We start from the raw sequence: 22,237 nt of genomic DNA, 5'->3' as shown, positions 1-22,237 counted from the left end.
CCATGTGCTCCAAATTGACAGTTGTGGGTTTCAGTTTCTAGGAAGAATGGCTTTCCCTGAAAAAGGTGTTTGTCAGGGAAGGCAAATAATTGCACAGTATCATGTACTGAGGTTTGAACAGGTGTTTTTGAAAGTTAGAGGATCAGTTAATTGAACACTTCAAAGGAGCCCACTATACCCAAGAGTGTGGTGAGATAAAAAAAAGCACAGGGACAGGAATGTCACATGCTCGTCACTCTCTGTGGCATTATTCCCAGCTTGCCTAGTGGGCTGCTCCCAGGCACAGGGCAGTGGAAAGAGACACTCCTCAGAGCCTCTCCTAGCTATGTGAATTAGGTGGATCTTTGATTTCTTTAACCCTCAATTTCCTCATCTGTAAAACGAGATTGCTGTTTGGATTCCCTCAAAGGGATCGCTGTGAGAATCAAATGAATGCCATAAGACCTGGAATTGCACTTTGCAGCAGTGGGCTCACTGGAACGTTCAGAGTCTTTTAGTTGGAAATGGTTCTGGTTTTCTCACCCAGCCCCAGGATCGGCAAAGGAAAATGCTAAAGTAGCTTCTTTAGAGTTCATGTGTCTCCTCCCATCTTTCCTTCCCCAAGCAGAGCTTCAGGTCAGCAGCTCTTCGCTTGCTGCTTGCCAAGGCCTGTCCCTTTCTCCTTAAGGGATGTCACCTTTTCTTAGAAAAAATGTGTTTTTGAGAGCTTCACTGTGGCTTGCCCTTTCCTTGTGTCATGTTGATATTTTAATTACAATGTTTCCTGACCTCCCAGGTTTTCTTGAAACAGTCATGTGCTGTGGCCTCGCTATACAATGAGCAACAGCATTGCTTCCCCAACCCATACAATGGCAGCAAAATGGATTAGATAGTGCTTTCCTATAGTTCCAGAGAAACATAAGCCAAGAAATTACTACAATAATTGTTATCTCTTGTCCAGTGCAACTGTATATGGGAGATACACTTGAACAATGTGGTTGCATTTCACCCTTGAAGAAACCCCAAGAGCTAGGTATTCTTGTGGTTTTCAGTTTAGCACAGGGTTAAAGGCACATGCCCTGGTTCAGACCTGAACCCCTCTGCTGTGGACCATGTGGCAAATTACCTTTATGGCGCCCTGCCTCGGAAATACATCTGTTACGTGGAGATACTATGGCTGCTTACTAAGGTTTTGATAATTAAATGAGCTAATGTATATAAAGTAATTCAGTGCTTGGCACATACGGTATGCCCAGTAAATGTTAACTATTTTTATTCTAAATGAGTAAACAGAGTCAAAAAATGGTGAAGTGACAGCCAAACATTATATCTGGCAAAAATATAGTAAGGAGGCTGGGCGTGGTGGCTCAAGCCTGTAATCCCAGCACTTTGGGAGGCCGAGAGGGGTGGATCACAAGGTCAGATAGAGACCATCCTGGCTAACACGGTGAAACCCCGTCTCTACTAAAAAAATACAAAAAACTAGCCTGGCGTGGTGGTGGGTGCCTGTAGCCCCAGCTACTTGGGAGGCTGAGGCAGGAGAATGGCGTGAACCCGGGAGGCGGAGCTTGCAGTGAGCTGAGATCCGGCCACTGCACTCCAGCCTGGGCGACAGAGCGAGACTCCATCTCAAAAAAAAAAAAAAAAAAAAGTAAGGAAAGGAACCCCAGCCTTAGCTACACATCCCCCACTCTTTTCTTATAGTGATTTAATTAGAACCCAGGTCTCTTGACTCTCACTCCTCTTTGCAATAGGACTTTCTTACCTCTTGGTCCAATGGCTGTGGCACTTTAGCTGGAGGCACATGTGAGTTGGGGGGTCCTAATGAAGCCTACTAGCCTGCTTACCTGTCATAACTATCAAGGGTACTCACAGAAAAAGGTAAAAGCAAAGACCTCAGAGGCAGAGGGAATAATTCACTTTTGTATTCTCAGTTCTGGAAAAGCTCTAGAGTTTAAATTTAACAAGAACAACGATGCGGATGACACAGTTCCCACTTTCCCAGCTGGCCCCATCCAGAACCCAGTTCTGATTAGAGGGCAGGAGTGACAGTCGTGGAGGCTGGAGGGGCCCAGAGCTGGAAATTGAACCATCATCCTGCTGCTTGCTGTCCTGAGCCTTCTGCTGAATGTCAGGTTTGTTTAAAACAGCAAGAGAGGACTTGACTGATTCGGATGCCCCTGCTCCCATTTGGATGGTCTCCACAACAAAGGAATGGAATGGCAGTGGAGGAGACCAGTGTGGTTTAGAGATGCAAATCATCAGGCGTTATGGAGAAAGCAGACACCTTTCAATGGCAGGAGATATGGAAAAACCTAGTCATGTTGACCTCTTTTTCAGATGTATCTCAGATTCTGGAATTATAGCATAATAGGAATTCCTTCCAAATCCACAAAGCAATGGTTCCTATCCCTGCCTTGCAAAGGCTTAATGACTCTAGCAGCAGTAAGACTAGGAGCAAACAGTAAAATATCATCTCCTATCTCTCAGTTTTGTCTTGCACTGTATTACAAAGAGTATCATGGGCAAAAATTTAAAATGGGAAGAAATGCTAAGTATTCATTTTAAATATACATGGGCTCAGTGCTTGCCTCGCTCAGACCCTAAAAGGGGTTTATACAGAGTCTTAATATCTGATAATTGATGTATGGTTGAGTCATAGATGAATCCCCTCTCTCCCTAGCCATAAAAATGCTACCCCACTTGAATCTGACTTCTGTAATAATATTCCTAACTAGAGAAAAAGTCAAACTTAGGCATCATGTGACTTAGGTTCATGTCCCAACTTCCGTGCTTACTCATTCTGTGACTTGTCCTTCAACCTCAGGAGAGCCATTGAACCCCTTGGAGCTATACTTTGCTTCTCTATAAATTGGTCACAATAGTTCACCAATGCTATAGGCTTGTTTTGGTTGTCAAATCATGTGATATTATGTGTGTGATAAGTGAGAATCATCCTTCATATTTCTGTAGTGTTGTACAGTTTACAGCATGGCTTTTATGTGCACGCTCTTCTTTGCGCCTGGTAGTAATCCTGGGAGGTTGATTCGTACAGCTAAGTCAACCGGGGCTCAAGGATATTAAGTGAGTCTCTCATAACTAAGTAGTGGCATGGCCAGACCAGGAGTCCTCTGATTCCTGCTGCTGTCTTCTGCAGCCTACCCTCCTTCCACAAGTACTTATCAAGTGCCTATGATGTGTCAGGTGCTGGGGACACAGTGGTGAACCTCAGCCCAACCAGCTGCATGTTGTCTCTGGTCATGAAACTCAGCAGCTACCCCATCTCGAACAGCAAATAACACATTTAATACATACTGTCATAGGCTGAGTGCAGTGGCTCATGCCTGTAATCCCAGCACTCTGGGAGACCAAGGTAGGTGGATCACTTGAAGTCAGGAGTCTGAGACCAGTCTGGTCAACATGGTGAAACTCGGTCTCTACTAAAAGTTTCAAAATTAGCTGGGCTTCATGGCACGTGCCTGTAGTTCCAGCTGCTTGGGAGGCTGAGGCAGGAGAATCACTTGAATCCAGGAGGTGGATGTTGCAGTGAGCCGAGATCTCGCCACTGCACTCCAGCTTGGGCAACAGGACGAGACTCCATATCAAAAAAAAAAAAAAAAAGGCTACATAATAGGTTGCTGGAAGACAGGGGCCAGGTCTTTTCCTCTGGGCACATGGTAGGTACTTAATAAACACCAGGCAGACATTTCTCCAGGAAGCATTCCTTAGCTGTCTCCTCTCCTACCTTCCAAAGGTCACAGAGAACCCTGGGCTTACGTCTGTGGCTGCAGTCACTGTGCTGATTCTCATGTCTGTTTACTTGTCTATTTCTTGGCTATCCTGTTAGCTGCATGGGGGAGCAACAGATCTGATTTCATTTGGTATTGCTAGTGTAAGACGTAGACCTTGGTGCTCAATATATGCTTGTGAAAAATCACTGAAGAAGTCATAAACGGGGGGCAGAAAATCAAAAGCATTAGGTCAAAAGATATCAGAGGATTTACGGAGCAGGGAAAAATGTCCTGTTTTCTTCCTTAAAATCTCAACTATGCTCCAGGAGACACACGGGAACACACTCTGTACCACATGCAAATTTCTTGCTGGAGAGACAAGAAGAAGAGCTTAGTACCTGCAAGACTTGTTTATTCAGTATCAGGCTTCAGTTTGCCCACATCTGGACTTCATTAGTTCCTCCCCACCCCTCCATCTCCCTTTATCTGCAAGAGCCCTGCCAAGAAAACAAGGTTCCCCAACATTGCCTCCTCATTAAAGGCTAGTCGAATTTTCAACTCTGAAAAATGTGCAGTTGTGCTGGCCCAGTGGTGCGTTAGTGGGAGACCCAGTCCCCCAGTTTACAATCCTCTACATCTGTGCAATTACCAAGACCACCAACAGAGAGAGGCCACATTAATCCTTCAACTGTGTTGTCCCCTGATCAGATGGCTACGGAGTTCTTCTGAGACCTTCTTATCCCTGGGGGAACAGTGGGAGGGGGCATCTATTTGTGATTTAACGAACCCAGGCATGGAGATTGCACTAAATTTTCATTTGTTCCCTTTCTCCACCACCCGCACTCACTCTCATGTCCTGCAAGAAGTGAGAACAGCAGCAATTCTTCCTTAGTTAGGTACAGCTCTTAGGGATTCATGACTATTTGAAAAACTAATACGAAGGTGATGATATTCTCCATTTGAAGTGATAATGCTTAGGAGGCCGAGAAATACTTTCTGTGAGGGGCAGTGTGTGTTGGGGATGGGGTGGAGAATCAGATAACATTTATGAGCTATTTAATGGACCGGAAACTCATGTCTTATCTTAAATCCTCTTCAACAGCTGTGTGAGGTTGCTATTATTTACCGCATTTGACAAATGAGGGAGGACACTGAGGCTTATAAGGGTGAAGTGACTAGCCCGAGGTTACTCTGCTTAGTGAATGGGGGAACACGAATTAAAACCTAAGTCTGTTTGGCTTTCAAGCCTAAGTGCTTTAACAGATGCTAATGATGGCCCACTCTGGTCAGTGCTAAGTAGAGTGCTCTTTATTTAGTTAGCTATAAAAGCTTTTAGTTACTGGGCTTGGAGAGCTAAATGTATGGAGGAAGATAAAACATCTAGAACACTGGGCAGATGACTGCTTAAGATTGACAGTGTGCATCAATGGTTTGTAGAGATGGTGATCACCTGTTGTGTGTAGGTAGGTACCGGGTGATACCTCCCTTAAAACAAGCAGGCTTTGTGATAGGCACCTTGGCCTATAAGCTGATGTGTAAAATACAAATCTTGCCTTTGGATCTTACAGTTTAAAGGGAATTCAAGGCAAGTATAAGACTGACTATAGGATTAGACCCTCAAGGAAAGGAAAGAATTAGTCCGAAAATAAGAAGAGGAGAGTTGGGGCAGTGCGTGGTGGTGGCTGCTAGGGAGGGGAGAGCTTCAAGGACAAAACGTGTCAAATGCTGCAGGTTGTCTGAGGTCTAAATAAAGTGCTATGGAAGTTCAGATGAAGAGCACTTAAGGCTAAGGCTTATGCCAAGACTTCATCGGCATCATCATCATTCACCGAGCACTCGTCCCATATAATTTTCACCACAACCCTGCTTTTGATACAGTCATCATCTTCATTTTTAGAGATGAGGAAACTGAGACTTAAAGAGAGCTCAGTTGTACAAGACTTAAGTCAAAGAGCCAAACTCTATCCCAGGACACTGGTTGGCACTTGAGCTCTACTTTAAGGCATAAGTGGGATTTTCGTCAGAGAACCTGACCTGGGCCGAAGGCGTTGCTTCAGCAATGTTAGAGACTTCAAAACAATGAAGTGTTTTCAGGGAATGTAGAGCAGACCTGTTTGGCTGAATGAATGGAATATAAGGGAGTAGATAAGGTTACAGTAGAAAAAGAAGATTGTGGCAAGATTGTGAAGATCCTTGAATGTTGAGGAATTTTTACTCTGGCTAATTGGCTAGAGGTTGATGAGAGTATTTTAAGTGAGCTTGGTCAATTTTCTAATCAAGGTAAGGATGAGGCCTGAACCACAGTGGTGGCCATGCAAGGGGAATAGAGAGAAAAAGACAGATGCAAGAGACCTTGCAAAAGCCAGATGGACAAAGGGATGAGAGAGAGGAAGGAGTCTAAGATTGCACATCTTTGTCAGTCATATGCTTGGTGGCACCTTGAGCAGAAATAGAGGGAAGAGAAGTGAAGTTTGGGACAGGAGTGGGAATGGGTGTGACTTTAGACTTGGTTAATTTGAAATGCTAATAACATCTCTAGTTGGGAAGAGTTAGCAGAAGACTGGAATTGGGCCAATTAGGGGAAAAGGGTAGGCTGAAACTAGAGAGAGAGAGAGAGATGGCCTTTTGAAGGTCATCTTCACAGAGCTAATAATTGAAGCTATTGAAGCAGCTGAGATCACAGCAGAACGCCAGGAACAAAGTCCTAGGGAAGACCCATATTTATTTAGAAGTAGTAACAAAAGCATGCTGGTGTGATATTAAGGAAGCCTAGAACATTCAAAGTAAATAAAAGAGTAAGAGGTTTCAGTAGGCAATGCTGCAGAAAGAACAGCCAGGAGATTCTTGCCTGGACTGGCAGAGTTGGGCAGTCAGGAGGCCCATGACTCTTGAGTCCCTGACTTTTGGGAAAATAATGATGCTTTATGCTTCAGACTCTCTTCTTCATGAGACTTATAGGCACAGGGCAGCCACTGCTAATTTCAACCCCTCTCTGGCCTCTTTGCTGTCTTTATTCTAGATATTGGAGTTCTGACTTACCCATAAAACCCAGAAATTACACTGGTATCTTTGGACAGATCTCTGTCTTCATTACCTTTCCCAGATGGTGAGGCACTGATCTCCTGAAAAAGGCTGAAGATGGTAACCAAGTGACAGAAGAATCAGAGAATAAATTTCTAATCAACTATTTCTAGTTACTTAAGATGCCTCACTTTATTGCAGTAGATGGAGCAATCAGCTCCAGAGAAAATACAGCCATACATCTGTCTCCATCCTTAGAAACAGGACCCAGATACATTATATTTTTCCTTTCCTTTGGGACTGAGAACTAAAGTGAGAGATGTTATTCTCCCTTCATGATTCTCCATCATCAATGGTTTGTTGAATTAATCTTTTCTGGGCGAAAGAAGTTCATCAATTCAAGTAACCGAGATGTAAAAGAACAACTTGACCCTCTGTGGCTACCAGGAACTTAGAGGTGCAGGTGCCTTTCAAGATGGCAGGCGCTTAGTGGGCGTTCTGTGAACATCTGTCTCTCTGGAGACATACATGTTACCACCTAGTAGGACTTCTAAGAGAAGGCCAACTCGATGTCATTGGGATCAGCACAGGAATTAGAATGAAGAAGTTCCACCTTCAGTGATGGTCTTCCTGCTGTCTCATTTTTATCAAGAGTGATTCACTGCCCTCTCTGGCCTTCATCATACTCATTTATATAAGTGTTGGTAATAATTTAGTAATTCATATGGTGTTGTGAGAAGCAAACAGTATAGTGGATGTGAAAGTACTTTGTAAGCTGTAAAGTACTAAGCAAATATTATTAAAGCAGATCAGAGTATAGGAAAGTTTGTCCTTCAGACTCAGCAGTGGAAGATGAGTTCTCAGTCTCTGAAAGAGAGATTGTTAGGCTGCTGTGCAAAGATATTACTTTTCTTGCGATAGTTTATAAATACAGTGGAATGTTAAAAATAACACAAAACAGTAGAGTAGGGTTGTCCCTTCTGCTCTGGGTTTAGACTTTGCTTCTGTCTTGATCAGCTGAAAAAGACATACTAGATGAAATGATCAGAAGCAATGTCATCTGTACACACATTTTCTGGTCCTACCCTGGAGGGGTGGTAGTTCCAAACTCTTCAATTAGGTATGGTATCGTCCAAGGAGCTCTTGGAAGAGATATTCTCTACAAAACATGTTTTTTATTTGTTTGTTTGTTTGTTGTCTTCTCCAATGGAGGGAATAAAAAAGTTAACTTTTGTAGGGCTCTCCTGCTAGGTGCCAGGTGATTGACATATCACCTTATCTAATTCCCTGGCAATCCTGCCGGGTAGATATTATTAACCTTACTTTATAGATGAGGACACCTAAGCCCGGAGAGGTAAAGTCACATGCCTAAGGTAATGGACAAGATTCAGACAGGTTTTTCTGGCTACAACGTTGTTGCTTCTTTCACCACCTCATGCGCTATCATTTCCCAAAAGTCTATCCTAATTTTTCTTCATATTTCCTCTCCGTAACAGTTAAATATTTGTAAATATGTGGGCAGTTGAGGTCTTTTTCACCAGAGAAGACAGGAAGAGGAACTGTCTTGCAGTTGGAGCCAACCTCTCTCCAAACTGCAGCCCTTCTCAGGCAAGGACTGATCCCTTTCTGTCCCCTTGTAGCTTAATTGCAATGCTTTCCCATTTTATTAGTTTCCAGATTCTGTGCCAAGTGCTTTAAAAGGCAGGTAGGGGAGAATTCTCTGCTTGCCTGGCAGCCTGCCATCACCCCCAGAATCTGTTGCTTGCTGTTTCAGAAAGGGATCAACATTGAAGGCATTTTTCTCAGCAGTGAAATTTACATATCAGAACCTTGCTGACTGAGGCAGAAATGAGGGCTCTGGGGGCAGGAGTCTGGGAGTGGGGACTGAGTCTTCGTAGGGGGAGGGGGAGGGAAGAGCTTATTTTATTACCCAGGAATAAAAACATTGTGAGTAATGAATAAAGTCCGAAAGCAGTAAATCTGGGACTCCAGAGTTAGGTGTGTAACGTGTCGGAGAACAATTTAAGCCTTCGCCTCGTCTGTGGAGGTGAGGTATTCAGGCTGCCTTTCACAGCCCAAATTTCATTAAATAGACTTTTAAGGGTTAGGATTACAAGAAGCCAAGTCCGGCTGGTTCATAATGATGATTTATGGCTGTGTTGTCGACTCCCCGACCCTTCTATACAAGGGGATAGAGAAAATACATAATTTGTTGCTCATTCACTCTAAAATCTGTCAAGACTGCCGCAGAAGCCATGTGGTCCTGGAGTCATGTGTCTGCTAAATGGCTTCAGCCTGACCCTCTCCTTAAAAATCTGCAATTGCTCTCCTACGGTGGAAATTGGTTTTAATAACAAAATAGAAATAATAAAATTATCTCAATGTAGCCTGCTGTGGGTCTTTGAGCTTAAGTCAGAATACCTGGGCTCTACTCTTAACTCTGTCACTTACTGGCCTCAAATCCTTCAGAAAAGTCACTGTCTCTCAGAGCCTTAGTATCTCCATCCGTAGAATGGAATATCTTCTTCACAGAGAAGATTAAATGAAACTACAGTACAAAATAAATGTAAGAGATGGCTGCTGTTAACATTTTTATTAAGAATTTGAGGTACTCCAAAATGTTCTTTTCATCTGCTTGTCTTCCCATGAGTGAAGGAAACATTTTACTTTGCGATTTACTATCTGAAGACTGACACTAAAAATGGAAGTTTTAGAGATGGGACATTAGAGCTGAAAAGAATCCCTGAATTGTAGTCAAACCCTGTCTCCCTGAAAGTGACTGGAGCACAAAGGTGACTCATCTGAGATTAATCAGCAAATTCATGCAAGAGATGCTAATTTGTAGTGGAAACTCACATGTTCTTTCTCAGCATCAAACAGGAAATTGTGTTGACTGATCCTCAGGCCACACCTGCTTAGAAACAGTTCCTTAATCTGTAGCAGTGGCTGGTTCAGAGAACCAGGGAGCAATCTGAGGTCAGGGATTTTGCCTGGGGCCTTGGTTCTGCTCCCTGCTTCTGGTGTCATCTCTGAGCAAGTAACTTTCCTCTGCTATTGCTTATTACCTGTGCTTGGTTGGCAGGCTAGTGGTGGATGGTGAACATAGCCCAGGAGAGTTGAGAATAAATGTCATTGCAGTTATGAAGTCATCAATCAGTCTAGCACCCTCATTTTACAAATGCAGAAACCAGTTTATCCCAATTTCACTAAACAAGTAGGGACTTGAACCTTGGCTACTTGACTCCTAGTTCAGTGCTCTTCCTGCTGCATAAAAAATCTCGTATGATTTATAAGTAAGGAAGAATAAAAAAGAGTAAGAGAACACGATTGTGGTAATAAACATCTGGAACTTGTTTGCCTGTGAGGTTACATAGGGTAAATGTATAAACAGGTTCAAAAGGGGAATTAGATCATGAATGGTAGGAAAGAATGCTGGGCAGGGAGTCAGTGCACCTGGGTTTAATCTTTAGATGGGAGCTCATTTGGACCTAAGTTTCTTCTAAATATAATGGTCCCTTTCATTAATGACTTGCCATGCTTCTCGGAGTTTAATCTCTGCAACGTGTTATCAAAGCATTCTTGGTAATGTTGAGGGGATCCTTCCAATTTTGTAATAAGGCAACTTTGAGGACTACCGTCCTGCTCCCTTTCATTCATTTGTTCCTTCAACTGATAGTCTTTGAGCATCTATGCAGGGTCACATACTAGTTTTACTCTCTCAGGAAACGGCTATGCCAAGATGCTGGCTAAAGTGGCCTTTGACTATGTTCCTCTAATACAGAATTGTACTCAATATGATCTGGGAAAATGAAATGTAGCTCTTATATATAAAGCATTTATAAACACAGAGTCACTGTGTCAATGTTGGCAGTGATAGTAGCTGTTCTCGCTGCTGCACCTGTTTGTCCCTGGGCCCAGCTGGTGTTTCCTTCCTACATGGTCGTCCTTCCCCAGACTTTGGAGCCCTTGAGGATCTTGATCAGACCTCATGCCTTGATGCTTTCCTCCACTGTAAAAGAATATTGGGAGCCTTTGCAAAGGAGTGTCCAGATATGCCAGACTATTGCTTCCCTTGTGGTTGTGCACATGCCCTCTTCCCTCTGAAAGGGCAAGTGTAGCTCATCATCCTGCCCTGGGAGGAAGTGTGAAGGGACTTTTGTGGTGAGTGATGAGTTGACCATCACTGTCTCTGGGCTGTGGTTACAAGCAGGAAGTGCCCATGGCTGGGCTGTGGAGTTAAGACAAAGGCAGCAGGGTGTGTGGTTGTACACATCATAGGCATTTACCTTATAGAACATCAGCTGTCCCCCATCCTTAATGTAAATGATGTCACTATATCTATCTTGAGCGTCAGGATTTCATGACACAAAGAATCTAAAAGCAATGTCTGGCATATAATAGGTAATCTGTAATTGGTGGATTGTTTTCAGTAGTGATAAATCTCTATGCATCATATCATAGATACAGTGTGAAAATCAAGAAGGATTTGAGAAGGGTCTTCAGGATCAGAGAAGACCACACAGGCTGACTGGAGGAAATTCACAAACACTGAAGGGCATCGTACTACAAGTTTCTTAGTTTTTAGACTGGTATTCTATTCATCACATTCTGCTTCTAAAAAGTAAAAGCATCATTCTCTATGGTCTAGGTCATTTCCCATTCATGTTATCCTATTTGAACCAACAGCTGCAAAGGTGAGCAGCCTCCTTTTATGGAGCGGGAGTCCGAAGCTTGGAGGGCATAGATTATTGCTGAAGGATACCAGATTGGTGGTAGAGTCTGGATTCCCCAGGACTTAACCATGGTATATCCACCTCTTCATACAGAAACTCTCACCATGGCCAATGTCAGCACGAGGCTGAGGCCCTTACTAGAGTCAGGTCATTGTCTGTGATCTTTTACCCCAAATCCCAGAATCCCGAGATTTGCTCAGACCCTGTGACATCATAGCTACCCTTAACCTTGTCCTTGATTCTTTATTTAGTATTTCTTTTCTATAGTTAAGTTCTTGTCTCTCTCTTAAAAATATATATATATATATAGAGAGAGAGATATACACACACACACATACATATATGCATATAAATATATTATAAATATATTTGTATATTTTTGTTGTTACAAAGGTATTACATGGTCATGTAGGGCTTAAAACACCCAACTCTATTAGCGCTTTGATCTTCCCTTCTGTGCATATTTGTGTCTGTATATTTCATAACTAGAAAATTAGGACACTCCTTTGCAAATATTGAATGTTGTTATGTTGTTAAATATCCTTTACAGCATCAATGTTAATGATGAATCTTGATACCACCTAATTCCCCTATTGGATTCCTTTTAGATCATCACAGGGGAATTCTACCGGATCTATTACCTGAAGAAGTCGCGGTCGACGATTCAGAACCCCTACGTGGCAGCACTCTATAAGCAAGTGGGCTGCTTCCTCTTTGGCTGTGCCATCAGCCAGTCTTTCACAGACATTGCCAAAGTGTCCATAGGGCGCCTGCGTCCTCACTTCTTGAGTGTCTGCAACCCTGATTTCAGCCAGATCAACTGCTCTGAAGGCTACATTCAGAACTACAGATGCAGAGGTGATGATAGCAAAGTCCAGGAAGCCAGGTGAGACACCACCTCCCCATGGCCAGAGCCTGGACCCCTTTGATACAGTGCAGTTCAGTGAGCACTCACTACCTGGTCCCTAGTTTAGATGAGTGAATAAGGCATGGTTCCTATTCTTGAGGAACTCATAGTCAGATGACTGAGACAGATATGTAAATCAATACTTCCAATATAGCATTGGTAAGTACATTCATTTATTCATTCTTTTGTTTATTCATGCATTCATGGGTACCTGCTATGTTCCAGGCGTGGGTCCAAAGCACTGTGAAGGATGCAAAAGTGAACAGGGCATAGTGCCTACTCTCAAGGTTACAGTCTGGGGAGGGAAGACAGACAGACAAGTGTGTATCAGGGATGTGAATACAGCTGTTTCATGGCCCTCTCTTGCTCTTACAGGAAGTCCTTCTTCTCTGGCCATGCCTCCTTCTCCATGTACACTATGCTGTATTTGGTGGTAAGTACCCACCCTTTGATCTGAGTAGTGCTCAGTTCCAGCTTCCATCCCTTCTGATATCATAGCCCTCAAAATAGTTAGGAGCATGACATCACTGTGAAATCCTTGAAAAAGAGGTTAGCTAGAAAAGTTAGGTTTTCTGAGCTCTGCCACTGCCTTAGCAGAAGTTATTTTACTTTCCAGTTTTTCCCCCCGTTTTTCAAATAAAAGTAGTATTTGCCATAGCTGCTTGATAAGCATTGTGGACGCATTTTGAAATTTTAAAGCGATAAAGACACTTGTATTAGGTTGGTGCAAGAGTAATTGAGGTTTTTGCCATTACAAAAACCCCTGGACTATATTACTTAAATGGCAAAAACCAATTACTCTTGCACCAACCTAAATATAACATTTTAGGGTACAAGCACTGTTTCTGAAAATCTGTTACGGGAAAAGATTGCTAAATAAGGCTCAGAGAATTAAAGTGAACTGCCAAAATGTATATAAACACCAGGACTGTTGCTAAAGCCCAAACCTTCTGATAAATTTTTTTGCAACGTTCACCATGTCAGTCCTCCGTATTCTACGGATGGAAGGGCTTTAAGGATTATCATTACCTAAGTATTTAGAATAATTTTGAGTTTTGCAAAATACTTCTGCTCCATGAGGACGCATGACTTCATAACAACACTGTGAAGTATAAAATCCATGCCCCATTTCTCAAATCCACAGATCAAGGCCCAGAGAGGATAAGCAGCATGTTTGAGTTCCTTCGACCAGTGGTGGAACGATGATTTGATTCTCATGTTGCTCTTCTCATGGCCACGTCGGCTCTGATTTCCTGGAGACGGTTGGGCAATGCAGGTGAAGTGCCCTGCTTGCCTCCAGCTGCCGGGCAGATAGAGGGCTAGTCTGTTTTTCTTTGTCAGTTACATGTGGGTTTCCCTGCCTTTCCTCTCCCCTTGAATGAGGTCCGTGTGTGCCAAGGCACTTCCTGCTTTCAGCCGCTTTGATGGAATTCAGAGCGAGAAGGTGCTGAGAGGTCAGACATAGCTCAGAGGAGCACAAACTGTTTGAAAAAAGAACATTTTGATTTCTACTTATTTAAAAAGCATAATTAGGAATTGGGAAAAACAACAGAAAGTTTGATTTATTTATCTTTTTCCCCTAATCCTTTCCAAGTTTAGAGGCCTCTAAACTAAGCCAACATTGGCTTCCCATTACCGAGGATGCAGAGCTGAAAGATGGACCAAACCTATGACAACATTAAACGTGGATGTTGTGTGTTCATGAATAACACTTCCCTCCATTCTTCATCTTTTTGTTTTTGTTTTGCTCTTAGAAAGGAAAATTTAGCAAAGATATTTAGGTTCCTGCTCCCTGTGTATATTTTACCCAGGGCTGGAAACAATTTTAAAAATGTAATTTCGGTGTTTTATAAAAGTGCTTAGAGGAACTGGGTATGTGTTCACTTTTTTCATATCCCTTCATTTTATTCCGAAAGAAAAATACTGGATTGTTTTGAAGCCAGCACTGTGCACTGTGGCCTTCACAGCTGCACAACAGGTGAAGATGCTGACACGCTTTGGATGCCTTCTGTGTGCCAGGCACCATATCTGCTTACTCTGTGGCATTTGCTTTTCAGTGACCTGATGAGGTGTATCTTGATTATCCTATCCAATTTGAATCTAAGAAGTTTAGTAACAAAAATTCCACCGTCAGTAAGAGGCAGAAAAGGTACTTGCAGGCCAGACTCCAACATTGTTGTATGTTCTTTTCGTTGTACTGTGCTACAAAACCCACAAACAAACAAAAACCAGACCTCTTCAGGATGAACTTAAGGAATATTTCCTTTTAACCCTAACTTAAGTTTTGCCTGAAGGAGACCTGTCTCCTTTTGCTTTGATGGTTGAGATGTCCCCTCCCTCCCGTCCCCAACTCCGATTACCTCCTTACCAGCTAGAGATCTCTATGGGGATGATGGGTGAGACGTATATTTTGACTGAAGGTTTATTTGCATCCCTCAAAGGGAGGAAAAAGTTGTAGTTCTTCCATATTGCTGGAAGGAAGGAAGAGAAAGAGGGAAGGAGGAGGAAAGGAAGAGAGGAAAGGAAGAGAGAGGGAAGGAGGAGAGCCTCCTTTGGCTGGGCACGGTGGCTTATACCTGTAATCTCAGCACTTTTAAGAGGCCAAGGTGAGAGAATCCCTTGATGCCAGCAGTTTGAGACAAGTCTGGACAACATAGGGAGACCGTGTCTCTTTAAAAAAGTAAACGACAAGAAGAAGAAGGAGAGCCTCCTTAATCTATCCTGTTTTCAGCATAGTATTCTATCCCCAACCTCCTACCCCACTGTGCACATACATTCGTCAGAACTTTTGTACAAACACACATTCAACACTCACAACTCACATATACAACACATATGTACACAGCTGTGTTTTTAGCTCTAAGGTTATCTTGCCCTAAAACAACCAGTGAAGATAAGGGCCAAAAAGTAAGGATGGCACTCTTTGCCAGGGCATGTGCTTATGTGATATTACAGAGAAATCCCAGCTCTTCTAACATCTGATCTACAAAACTTTCTTTTTTGTTGTTGTTGTTTTCTTTTATTTTCTTTTCTTTTCTTTTTTTTCTTTTTTTTTTTTTTGAGACAAGGTCTCATTCTGTCATCCAGAATGGAGCACAGTGGCACCGTCTTGGCTCACTGCAACCTCTGACTCCTGGACTCAGGTGATCCTTCCACCTCAGCCACCTGAATAGCTGGGACCACAGGCGCATGCCACCACACCCAGCTCATTTTTGTATTTTTTTTGTAGAGATGAGGCTTTGCCATGCTGGCTGGGCTGGTTTTGAACTCCTGGGCTCAAGCGATTCAACCACCTTGGCCTCCTAAAGTGCTGGGACTACAGATGTGAGCTTCCATGCTCAGCCGATTTGCAAAACTTTCTTTTTTTTTTTTTTTTTGAGATGGAGTCTCGCTCTGTTGCCTAGGCTAGAGTGCAGTGGTGCGATCTCGGCTTGCTGCAACCTCCGCCTCCCAGATTCAAGCAATTCTCCTGCCTTAGACTCCCAAGTAGCTGGGATTACAGGCGCGTGGCACCACACCCAGCAAATTTTTGTATTTTAAATAGAGACAGGGTTTCACCATATTGGCCAGGCTGGTCTTGAACTCCTGACCTCAGGTGATCCACCCACCTTGGCCTCCCAAAGCGTTGGGATTACAGGCTTGAGCCATTAGACTTGGCTGATTTGCAAAGCTTTCTAAAGAAAGTTGACACCATTTAGGCCCAGCAGAGGTGGGAAACTCTGCTGTCAGTCCGAGAAGCCCTTAGACCCTCCCTCAGGGCTTTTATGTTGGGCTTCAGGAAGTGCTGGAGTTGGGCAAATAGACTGGCCTCCCCGGTGCACCCTGTGCTGTTTTTTTGTTCATGCAGCCTGTGATTCATAGCTTCCCTGGGGTGTTGGGGAGAATCACATTTGAGTCAGCCAGGTTCAGCATTGACAGCTTTTGTCTTTAGAATCAAGCAGATGTGGAATCAAATCTGGCTGTATCCCTGACTAACTCTGAAGCCATGAGTGGGTTACATAGCTTTAGAGCCTCAGCGTACTCATCTGTAAAGTGGAAGTGATCTTGTCTATTTTGCAGAGTTGTTGCCACTTTTCCTCTCTGGACCCCACTTTCCCCATCTGTCAGATGAAAGAGTGGGATGAGATGGCCTGTCTGTTTATCTCTCAATCACTATGGCTCTATTTGAAAAAAGTTTAAACTGCCCTAAGTGCTAAAAAGGAAGATGGGGAGCCATCAAGACAAACTTATGCCTACATTACCATTGAGTTCAGAGAATAGCAGACCGGAAGCACCAGCCAGCTCCACTCCAGGCCTTTCAGCAGCAGCCACTTCTAGAGCTTCCATAACTTTAAGAGCACTTCATGTTAGGTCAATGAATAAATTTTGCCAAATGATGAGCTTGGAAAAACCATGCCCCAAACACCAAATTATCTCTGCACACAGAAGCTTAAGGGTGAGGTTAAGGCTTGTTAGAGATTAATGCAAGTTCTAATTTAAAAAACACACACACACACATACACACAAACCCACAGCATATATAAACCTAAAGTATGCTTTATACCTCTGAGCCCTGGCCTGAACCCCAGAGGACCACATCTGGATTGACCCTGCACCTCCATGGTTGGAGATTGAGGATGACATACTATCTGGATAAAAAACACCAGGGCAGACACCAATTCATGTAGCACACCTGGTGTCTGCTCTGTTGTGCTGGGTCCTGCCCTTAAGGAACTCACCTGTGCATCCAACATTCAGCATTTGGTACATGCTTAGTGAGGGACTATGATGCACCTAGCACCAGGCTAGGAGTGGGAATGGGGAGATGGTTACCGCCCTTGCATAATTTAGTCTAAAGAAACAGTACACAATGATAATAGTCTGATACATTGTCCCTCGGAGCAAGGGGATGCGTAGGTTATATTATGGACTCTCAGAATTGTGACCCCTAGGCTAACCTGGAGCAGAGAGTGGCAGTAGAGGTAGTTAGTCACATGAAGATAGAGGAGACTGGAAGAACTACGTGTGTGAAGGTGAAAAGGAGGAGGTGATTTGGAGAACTGCAGGTATTCAGTTCAGTACAGCTTGGATGGCTGCTAGGAACCAGGGAATGGAGGGCACGCTTGAGAGTGGAAAATACCTTTGGAATCAGTCCCAGCTCCTCATTTTGCAGGTGCATTAGGCAGCCACTTTGTGTCAAGGCCTTTCCTTAGCTGCTGTTCTCCCCTCACCCCACCCTGAAATCTGCACCTTGCCCCCTCCCCTTCTTTAGAAGCCTTTCCTGACTATCCTGTTTAAAATGACAACCCCCTCCTCTGACACTGTTCTCCCCATGCCCCTTTGCAGCCTTACTTCTCATCATCTGACATACTACATTTTTACTTGCTTGTTTGTTTCTTCCAACTAAATTATAAATTCTGGCTGGATGCAGTGGTTCATGCCTATAATCCCAGCACTTTAGGAGGCCAAGGCAGGAGAATTGCTTGAGCCCAGGAGTTCAGGATCAGCCTGGGCAACATAATGAGACCCTGTCTATATAGATAAAAAAAAATTATTAAAAAAGATTGTAAATTCCCCGGGGGAGAGATTTTTTGGTCTCTTGATTCACTACTATATCCTACTTCCCAGAACAATGCCTGATACCTAGTAAGTGTGCAATAAATATTTGATGAATGAATGAATTTCAGGTCTCCTGACACTCTCGGGCCACACTCCTTTCCATTCCAATCAGAACTTTTTTGTCTCCTCATCACGGACTTGATAGATTGCTAAGGGCCTGTGTCATGTAGCAAAGTCTTTGCTGCCTCTTTGCTGAGCTCTTTCCCTATTGATCCTTTACTGTGCTGTCCCATGAGAACAGGGTTTGTTGGGTGCCAAGGAAACAGGGAAGTGGCTGTGCTCTGACAGCCCTTTCTCTGGGCTGTGCTTGTTAGTCATTGAGGTTTTGTTCAGCATGTTCGGCGCCCTGGAGCCTGGGGTCTGGTATGCCCACGAGGTGTACCCACAAATCCTGGGAGTGGCTATAGAAACTCCTTGGGGGAGCAGGATTGTTGTTTCCAAGGGGGAATAAATCACTGTACCAGATGTTTTTCCTCTTTTTTCTCCCTATATCATTCACTCGCCCCACCACACATCCATCTGTTTCTGAGTACCTATTCTGTGACAGACCTGTGGGAGTGCCTGGGGACACCAAAAGAGCTCATAATTTTGTGTGGAAAGCCAGAGAAGTAAATAATGGCCAAACAACTGGATGCATTCTCTGCTTAGGGGTGGACTGGGGGGATGGAAGTGGCTCTCACCTCTGCTATAAGGTATAATGAGTCAGCTCTTAGACTCCCTTCTGCTTCAGATCAGGTCAGAGATTATTCCACTGTAACTCTTACAAAAGCTGTACATTTGTGTTTCAAATGTGGGGATTGATGGAAGTGTGTGCAGGTAAATTAGAGGAGTCTGAAGTTCCAGATGTCCCCTGGAGGTTGTTCTTCGGTGTAATGCCCTCAAACTGCCTCTTTTCTCCAAAGACAGAGACCCAGTATAAAAAGACTAAGGCTTTATGTGAAGCAGTAATTTCCTAAGGAGGCCAGGCCATTCTGTGCTTAGAGCACAGACTCAGAAAGAGGCAGATATACTTAATGAACATCATGTCTCTTGGTTACCTTGAGCAAGTACCGTGGCCCCTTTTAGTTTGATTTCTTCAGCTGTAGAATGGGCACAGTGGTATCCACCTAATAGGATTATTGTGACAATTGCAGGTAATGTAATTTAAAGCACCTGGCCCAGGCGCTACACCAGTGCTCAGCAAAATGGTAGTTTTCTTTCCTCCCTCTGATAGTGACGGAAGACAAGATTTGATTTTCTTCTAAAGGAAAAGTCAATCAAAAATTCTTTTGTCTTGAAAGTAGTTAAAGAACATTCCAGAGAGAAATTCTAGTTCTACACTATGTTTGCAAGCTACCCACCAGACACATGAACCAGAGCCCAGTGAGAGCCATAGAGGAGATTAGAGAAGGGAGAAAGTTTCTCACTGGGTGTCAGTGGTCTGGCCTGGCTTCCAGGAAGAGGGTAGGCAGGGACCTAAGGAAGGACAAAAGCGTCCTTTTCACTCTTAGCAGAGCTGTCCCAAGAGCAATGGAAATGAAGTGAGAAGACAGTACAGACCTGTTCCACCAGTATGCAAATCATGTAATGAAACACAAATGACTTAGCAAGAACGAGAGTGTGACTCACCCACTCATCTGACTTTGCTGGTTCAGACCAGAGGAACAGCCTCAAGTTCAGTCGGACGCTTTCTAAGGAGGTTTTATTGGAATTCCACAAGACCCCAGTTCTGAAGCTAGGCCAGGGAAGGAGAAGAGAACTCCACTGATAAAGTGAGTTCTACATGCCAGGGACTTACATACATCATTTCGGGGTATGGGAAACAGACATACACCTTTCTTTTTCTGATATCCACAATCAGCAGGTTTTTTTTTTTTAAGCAACTGAAAGCGAAATCTTAATACAAGAAAAGGTCTTTAAGATTATATGCTGTTCTAGTGAAGGGACTTTTTTACATCTGTGTCTTTCACAGAGTCTTGAATAGATGCTTCTAACATTTTAAAAAATAAACTAATCTTCTTACGCTATATATGAGAAAACAGAAATTCATAGAAGCAGAGTGACTTCTCCAGGGCCATACAGCTTGTATGCAGCAGAGAAAAGGTTCCAATCTAGTTGCTCTGGCTGCAAATTACTTTCTGCTGTGTCATAGTGGTGCTTGGGAAGTAGTTTGAGAGGGCTGATTCTCTAGCCCAGAGGCCATGCAGATGGGGAAGTGAATGCAGATAAACCACAATGTCAGCAGTAGACTAGAAGAGGCCAAGATGATTTAGGCTTCCGGGTTTTATCCAGCTCTGCTTACCCTTTCAGGGCACCTAGGACTTTACTAAAGCCCCTGTGGGTATTCTGATCTGGGAAAGTGTGTTTTGGTCCAGAATAGGGGGATGGCACATCATCTATCAGAAGGGTTTGACTTCCTTTCTTGAATAAGTTGTACCTGTCTCCTGTGGAGTGGGAATAATTGGAGCCTCCAGAGTTACTTGTCCCCAGCCTCCAGAATGTACTCCCTGATCCCAGTGAGGCCCAAATCTCCGTCCTGGAGTGGCTCGTGTGAACTGGGCTCTACGCTGGCAAAATCCAATCCATTTAGCAGCAGTGAAATTGATGTGAGATGGAGAACGTCATTGTATCCTTTCATCAATCTCAAAGCCTGCTGCTACCAGCTTACTTCTCATATCAGATGTAGCCACTGGATGGAAAGTCATTGTGCAATCTTGTTCTCACCTCTTCTTTAAGTTTCACCAAAACTTACTTGTTTTGGTGAAAATTGCCACAGTCATTGAGTAAATGTCATTCACCAGGGCAAAAAGGTAACCTGGATTTCTGAAAAGTATCCTAAGTGCCCATCCTGTGTCAGACAGCTTCCTTTCCATATTGTCTCCTTTGATACTGGCAAACCAGAGAAGGAGATACTGTTCTACCTATTTTACAGATAAGGAGACTGAGGCTTATAGAAGTAAACTGACCACCCACTTAGTAAGTGATAGAGCCAGGACTGGAGTCAGGGCTATTATACCCCAAAATGCACTTTACTAATGCACCTCTTTCCCCAAAATCCCCAGCCGCAGACACCAGGATCAGTGCTGACCTTGAAGCATTCCTCCATAAATGTGTTAGTTACTGGTGGATATCAGGGAACAAGGTCCCATCTGCTTACTGTGATTCCGTGTCTGACTGACTGCTTCCCAAAGGCATTCTTTCCCCCTGGCTCCCTACTCCTTTCTCATTCATAAGCATTCCCTTCCTTTCTGGAGCTACTCTGATGACTGGTCTCTTCCTCTCTTCTCAAATTCTTCCAGTGTATTTATTTTTTTCTTGTATTGCGCTCCAACCTTAAGTATCTGAATCAGTGGAAGGGGAGATGTGGGCCATGTCCGGTTGGGAAACACGCCCTTCCTCTGCCCCACCCTCGGTTTCCAAGGCCTGTGACCTAAGCCTGCGTGCAGGGGCAGGGGGAATGGTCGGAGGACTTGTAACAAGCATGTTCCGAGGACCTACCGAGTTTTCAGCAAGGGAAGTTAGAAAGTCTTGCCGCTCCAAATTAAGAAATGTGTTTAAAGAATAAAATCGCCTATTTATTGAGTAGTATTTCATGCCATCCTCTTGATCTACGTTATCAACCAAACTGGACCACAGCCTCTAAGACAGTGGTTGCTACACTTATTTTATATGTGAGAAAACGGAGGCTCAGGGAGGTTTTCCTGATTAAAATCTGTGCTCTGTATCCCACCCTTGTCCACTGTCCACTTCACCCTTGTCCACTGTCCATCACCCTTGTCCTGATTAAAATCTGTGCTATGTACCCCACCCTTGTCCACTACCAAGAATAGCTGAGGGAAGGCCAAACATACGGAGTACACTGCAAGTGGATGATTCCTTGTTCCTTGAAGTTGCCATTGTCCTGAAGACTTGTGTTGAGTTGGAGCTATACTAACACCCTCTTCATCCCCATTTCCAAAAGGAAGCGTCTTTTCATCCACTGGTAGGTCATTAAGGGAGTAGTCTTTGGCCTATAGCTCCAATTCACTGACTTTGGTATTGCCTATAGTGACCCAGTCTTGCCTAGTTTAGTATTGCCTGTAGTGACCTAGCCTTGCCTAGAGCTCTTGAAAAGCACTGAGAGTGTGGTGCTCAGTATTTTGCATGAAATCACTTAATTTTTCACCATTGCTTACAATAATATTTTCCAATTGTGATTCAAATATGTAGGTGTTCTCTGAGAATAGTGATGAAAGGTCAAATAAGTATTCTTTCCTGCAGGACTTCTCAGAGCCTTTAGTAATCTTATG

The 22,237-nt window shown here is 43.6% G+C and overlaps 1 protein-coding gene across 1 annotated transcript in view; it reads left to right on the top strand.

Moving 5' to 3' along the window:
- Nucleotides 1–22,237, top strand: part of PLPP3 (phospholipid phosphatase 3) — an 82,874-nt gene that overhangs the window by 42,454 nt on the left and 18,183 nt on the right. Inside the window, exons 3-4 of the mRNA XM_021942027.2 lie at nt 12,073–12,350; nt 12,747–12,804. Of these exons, the coding sequence (XP_021797719.1) occupies nt 12,073–12,350; nt 12,747–12,804 (336 nt within the window). The remainder of the gene's footprint in view (nt 1–12,072; nt 12,351–12,746; nt 12,805–22,237) is intronic.

This window comes from Papio anubis, chromosome 1 (genome assembly GCF_008728515.1).
Source record: "Papio anubis isolate 15944 chromosome 1, Panubis1.0, whole genome shotgun sequence".
NCBI classification, from domain to species: domain Eukaryota; kingdom Metazoa; phylum Chordata; class Mammalia; order Primates; family Cercopithecidae; genus Papio; species Papio anubis.
Note: the sequence above shows the minus strand (reverse complement) of the source record. Positions and strands in the feature narration are given on the sequence as shown.